This window comes from Thalia democratica, chromosome 1 (genome assembly GCF_965202585.1).
Source record: "Thalia democratica chromosome 1, ktThaDemo2.hap1.1, whole genome shotgun sequence".
NCBI lineage: Eukaryota > Metazoa > Chordata > Thaliacea > Salpida > Salpidae > Thalia > Thalia democratica.
The window spans coordinates 63550783-63557186 of NC_139165.1; the positions used below are offsets into that span (position 1 = coordinate 63550783).

Genomic DNA, 6404 nt, shown 5'->3' on the forward strand with positions numbered 1-6404 from the left:
ATTGTTTTCACAGCTGCAGTTAAATTAAATTTAAAAACAAAATTAATAGTGTTAAAGTTTTGGAATTAAAATAATTTCAGACTATGAAATATAAATACCCTAATAAAATAACCTAAATTGTTTATATTGTTATTTAAGACTAATTCATGCTAGTTTTAAATATAAGAAAATTTAAGGCCAACTTGGTCTAGTTTGGACTTAATATTTTTAAAAACTTTAACTCATTCAGATAGTTTTTAGTCAAATTAGAAATAAGCTTGAATTGATTCTCTTTGAAATATTTTAGTATTTTATCATTAACTTATGTTCTATTATTTCTTCTTTAATAATTTTACAGTGTTGTTTATGTTAATTTAGTAAAAATTTATACTTTGCTTCTAGCTCTAATTAGTGTAAAAAAATATTAAAAAAAAAGTAAATAAAAATCAAAAAGCTTGTAAACAGAATAGAAAAACATATACTTCAGTCCTACTATTAGGGACTTAAAAGTTAAGTATAAGTTTAAAGCATCTGAAAAACAATATATGATGTTTCTTTAAAAAATGGTTCTAGTAAATGAGTGATAATAGTTTTATTCCTAGTAAGTAGTTTAATATTTTTTTTAATAAAATTTTTTTTTTAAGTCAAAGTATAGCTGCATGACATACTAAAGCTTATTAAAAGATATAAAAAGAAAATATTGAAAAATATAGCAAGACTTGTTTTGCATATACTGGAATATCTATATATTATAAATTTTCTTTTGTACATTAGAATATAATATATACACCGTTGCTTAAACATAGTTATGACAGAGACTCAACATTTTTGTTGAGGCTAACTTAAGCTAGTTTTTATAGCCTTAAAGATTGACAACCCAGTTGTATTACAAATATTTTATAAAATTACTGTATATCGAAAGTAAACTGAAATTTTTGTAATGTAAAGAACTGACTAATGATTTATAATTTGAGCTTTCATTTAAAAGCCAATAATAATTTTTGTAAATAATGTTAAAATCTCCTAATACCTTAACATCACCTTTGCTTGATAAAAATGTTTTCAAAGTGTTATTAAGTCAATTACAATGGGGTTCTAATTTGTTAATTACTACTTAAAATATAGATTTCAGAAGTTAAACATATTGCTTACTAACTTGTATAATACAGTGCATTTTTTCTTTTCTTTTTTAAAGATTTATCTAAGAAAATTAGGCTGAATTATTTTAGTGTTGTTGGTATACCCAGATCCCCTTTTTTTTTAAATGTAGTGCGAGATTTAATATTTATTGTATTTTTAAAAGTCTATTTAATAAATATAAACCTTTTTAATTAAATTTTGAATAGTTGGGTGTATTAGTAAAAAAAATTAAAATTAGTTAAAAGTTTATTTTATAAGATTTTCATGTTAAAAATTTATCAAACTGTTTTTATATAAATTAAAAAGGTTAAGTTTTAAATTACCTTAACATTGATTTATAAAAAAAAAACTAGTAGAAAATTAAAAATTAAACTTTAAAAAAATGATTTGTTGTGGTATAAGTATAAAACTCAAAGAGCGCTACAAAGTTCTCGTGGACAACATTTTCCCTAAAAATCCAGGTGAGGGTCTTGTTAGAAATGAAATGGAAAAGCTTACTTATTACGCATTATCATCTCCTGAAAAGCTACACAGAATTGGGGAATATTTTTCACACAATCTTGATAAATTTATATATAGAAACAGAAAAGAATCTGTAATTATATCTATGGAAGGTATGAACCAATTATTAAAAGCATGCCATGCTCAACAAATAAATTTGTTTATTGAAAGTTTTCTGAAAATGGTATACAGACTGCTTGAAACTAATGATGCGAAGTTCCAGGTACTTGGTTCAAAATCTTTTGTTAAGTTTTCTAAAATAGATGAAGATTCACCCTCCTATCACAGAAAGTATGAATTCTTTGTATCAAAATTCAGTGCAATGTGTCATGCCCACAACATAAAAGAAGAAAACACAAAACAGGTTAGACTTCATGGTTTGTATGGTCTTCAGGGAATTATTAGGAAGAGTGCTCCTGACACATTTCAAGTTAAAGTATGGGATGGTGAGCAAATGAAAAAGATAATGCATTCATTACTTATAAATATGTATGACCTTAAAACAGGATCTCTAACTGAATCTGAAATAAATACTCCAGCAGAAAAAGATCCACCAATAGTAGCTGAGGAGGCATTGCGCGATCTTCTTAACAAAGTTACATTTGCTACTTTACCTTTGGTAATTGAGCCAGTACTTGAATATATGGACATAAACAAAATGTGGTGCCCAGAAAACAGTTTTGCTGTGAAAACATTTTCTGTGATAATTGGCAACATTAATACTCAAGTTAATCATATTGTAATAAAATCTTTATTTAATCATTTGCTTAATTATAAAGATAATGAAGAAATTCAATGCTGCATTCTTGATGTCCTATGTAAAGTTTTGGAAAAACAGTCATCAGCTTCATTAGGCCCTTCTGTAGTTGACGTTTTCAACAGACTTTCTAAGGAACTTTGTAATATTTCAGAGACACCAAACAAAAAATCTAAGTACTGCAGTTGTCTTATAAATACAGCAGGAGTATTTGGTACAATTTTGCCAGTTTATCAAAAACTTGAAGCAGTTGCATTTTATTTGAATAAAATTAAAGATAAATTTGATAATATAGAAGATAACTCTGAAAACAAATATATCACATGGATGTTGCAGTCAGTATTAAAAATTACTGAAACTTACACATGCTATAATATGAATTCAATAATATCCTCAATTACAGACCCATTATTTGAACTTTCCTTAGTGTTGTCTCCAAAAAATCGTGCATTGTCACTAAGAATAATCATAAAGTTGTTTGACAAAAAGGAAAATTCCAAAAAATTGAAATTAGTTAACACATTTTATGAAATAGAACAGTTAGATTTGGAAGTAAATGATGAAGAATTTTCAGACAGAGAATTCTTTAAATCTAATTCAAACTTGATTGCAAACTTTCTTGCAGAAAGTTTTTTGTTAGATGACAACTGCAAAGTTTTGTTTGAACTTTTGTGTAAATGTGTTGTAATCATGTGCTTATCTCATTACACGCCAGAAATTGTCATTGATTTGTGCTGTAGAGTTTTGCTTTTTGTTCAGTCAAATGTTTTGAATCTTTTTGATACAAAATATGAAAATGATCATAAATTTTTGTCACAAGTCATTTCTAGTACAGGTTGCTGTATGGTGTATATTGCCCGTTTTTCTTCAAATCCAAAACTAAAAGCTTACATACAGGGTCTAATTGAAAACAGACTTAGTCATCATGCTTGCTTGGCTTCAAGCGATTTATCAGAATTTCAGGAAAAAGATTATGAAATAGTTACTGTTCAGTTTTTGAAAGAAAATAACTTGCTATTAAGTATTGATGATCTGGCAAACTCACTGGGTGGTCGCTCAGTAAAAGAAAAACTCTGCGTACCTATTAGGTTTAACCAACAAGCTGATCTCAAAAGCTCTAAAGGTAGTGTTTCAGTTGCTGAAACAGACTCACTTGTTATTAAAGTAGACAATTCTTCTGAATTATGTGCACCAAGAAGGCTTAACAGTGAAGATACTGTTGCAGCAAGCTCTATAACATGTCAGTACTTGAAGAAAATTCTTTACAATAAACAAAAAAAACAAGCCAACAAAAAAATTTCAGAACACTTTAGAACAGCCCCTTTTGAACAGCTTATGGCTGAATTTACAGAAAAAAATTCACTAGACAATAATGATTACTTGAGAAACTTGTTAACAAATGTGCAAAACGATGAAGTTTCTTCATCTCAAGAACAAGGTTTAAATATCTGGCAAATTTCATCACTTCTTAATTATTAAAAGTTTGTTGTACAATTGTAAAGTGAGTAAGTTTGTTTTGTGTTGTTTAATGACTTTAATTTTTTTAACTACTAATGAAAATAAGTGCAATCTTTGTTACATTTTTCCCAGTTTTTAGAAAAAAAAATAAATATTATAACGATATAAATTAACTTATTTGTTGCAGTAATAAAAATTAATTGTAAAAATTTATTAAAAGTTATGTTGATTCAAAACTAACAAAAAGTATTACTATTAATATTATAATAACAAGTTTTCACACTACTCTTTCTTTTTTTACTTTTATGTACTAAAACGATTACCTATAAATTTTGAACATTTATAAAAATAAAATTTATTTTCAAATTTGTCTTTTTATATTTTACTACATTGTTAACGAGTAAAACTTTGTTGACTCTATTTATGTTTTCGTATCATGATACTTTTTTCCTAAACAACTTAAAAAGTTTTTAGTACGAAAATGTATTGTGTTCACTTTTTTGAACCTTAAAAGAACTTTAAAAACAACTTATCTTTTAAACCAAATTGTTTTATTTTATATACAAATCTCATTGTTTTTCAGACTAGTGCTTACTTCCGTTCTTTCGAATGCTTTTTAAAATTTAAATTTTGTAAATCATTACTTGAATAAAAGTACTAAAAGCAAAGTAATAAAAGTATGTTTAATTAGTAAATGTTTATATTTAAAAGAAATTTTTACTCAATTTAACAATTTAAAAGATATGTTTGTTGAATACTTAAAGAGTTGAAGTCTTTAATCTTATTTAAAAAATATATTTAATAGTAGTGTTTGCAGGTCCTTTTTTTAAAAATTTGAAAAGTTTTCTTTAATCTAAAAACTACAAACTTGTTTTTTTTTTATATGTTAATTTATAAGGTCATTTTCAGACTGAAATAGTGATAAGTTAAGTATTTGTCATTGTAGGTAAACAAAAACATGAGCTTATTATTGACTGTGGTCAAGTTTTATTTAAGCTATAAAGCAACACGACAATGACAATGCCTAATAAAGAAAAAACGGTTTATACAGTTAGTCAGATTATTTTACTTCTACAAATTTGATAGCCAACTTATTTTTTTACTAACAATCTGTATAAAGTTATTCTTTTGTAGTGTATTTCAACTTCCTTAAAAAATGAACTTTGTACTTATACCTATTTAGTAAGTTTATCTGGCATTTTAAGCTAATTTTGATCACTGTAAAATGTTTTATTTTTATTCATAAAGGTTTTTGATCGTTCCAATATATAATAAAAGGTACAATATAGTCAATAAGAGTAGTTCAAAAACAACAATAGCAAAATAGATTTCAATTAAATATTATTTGACAGTTAGTTAATAACTATTACTATGTCTAATAAATTTAAGGTTTTTTTTATTTTTGGAAAAATCTGACATTAAGTAAGACTTTAATTTAAAAAAAAAAGAGTATTTTACTGCGTTTAAGTAAGAATTTAAAAGTATGCTGAAAGTGGTTTCATTATTCTTTTAAAGTAGAACTGGAATATACCTAAAATTAAAGCAATTGAGTTCAATAACATACATACTTTCAAAAACACTGATCGTCTAGACCTAGAGCAAAAATTTAGGATTTATTTGATGTATAATTTAGCTGTTGATTTTCAATAAGTTTAAAGTAAATCTAAATTTGTAGGCTAGCTTTATTTAAGAATAATTAAAAAAATTAATGTATCGAACAAAACCACAAAATTGTTTTAGATTTTTTTCTAAACAAACTTAAATTAATATTTTATGGAACGACAAAAAAGCCGCTCAAAATATTTGGTCCTAGGACCTGGTGCACGAAGAAACTTTAGGTTATCGAGCCGCACACCACGGATACCTTTTAACGTCTTGTCCAGGACATAGAATTAGAATTTCTTCAAAACAAATTATCAGTTTAGTAATTTTCGTGTATAAAATTGAAATACTCCAGCCTGCTAACAACGTAATTTAAGAACATAATGATCAATTACATTAGTCCTGGACAAGAATTTAAATTGTATTCAAGTAGTGTACGACTCAATAACCGAAAGGTTTTTTCATACTCTAAGTCATTAGACCAAATAATTTTGAGTGCTTTTTTCGTTGTTCCATAAAGTATTGATTTTATTGCAATTTTATACTACAATGAAAATTAAATCAAATCTATTAGTTCATGAAAATTGACTACGTTTGTTTCTAAGCAGATTTTGTAATTATTTAATTTTTACTTCAAAGGTAAAATAAAGTTGAAAATACTTAAACAACAAAATTGGATTGGCGTTTTTGTGATTTTTTTATAAATATAACATGCAAGATTATTTATTTTGGTGGATAAAATTTGTCATATTAGAAGGTACACAATTGATCATCTAATACAGGGGTCGGCAGGCAGTTGGTGGTCGCGGGCCAAATTTCAAGTTTACAAAGTCTTCGCGGGCCGCAGTTTTAGTTTTAGTGACATTTGAATAATCTTTTAGTTTTAGTCACACTAGAGAAAAGTTTAACTTTTATTCACCTTATCATTTTAAATAACTTTTAGCTATACATAGGATGACTATTAAAA

At 26.1% G+C, this 6404-nt stretch overlaps 1 protein-coding gene across 1 annotated transcript; it reads left to right on the top strand.

Annotated features, from left to right (window-relative positions):
• Nucleotides 1-1476: 1476 nt before the first annotated feature.
• On the top strand, nucleotides 1477-4150 carry LOC145833886 (protein EFR3 homolog A-like). Its single transcript, XM_082941170.1, has one exon. It carries the CDS (start codon nucleotides 1502-1504, stop codon nucleotides 3854-3856), a length of 2355 nt encoding a protein of 784 aa, XP_082797296.1. The 5' UTR covers nucleotides 1477-1501; the 3' UTR covers nucleotides 3857-4150.
• The last annotated feature ends 2254 nt before the right edge of the window (nucleotides 4151-6404 follow it).

What these genes read in the sequence shown, in the direction of transcription:
- LOC145833886 (XM_082941170.1), top strand. Translation starts at nt 1,502, where the DNA reads ATGATTTGTTGTGGTATAAGTATAAAACTCAAAGAGCGCTACAAAGTT.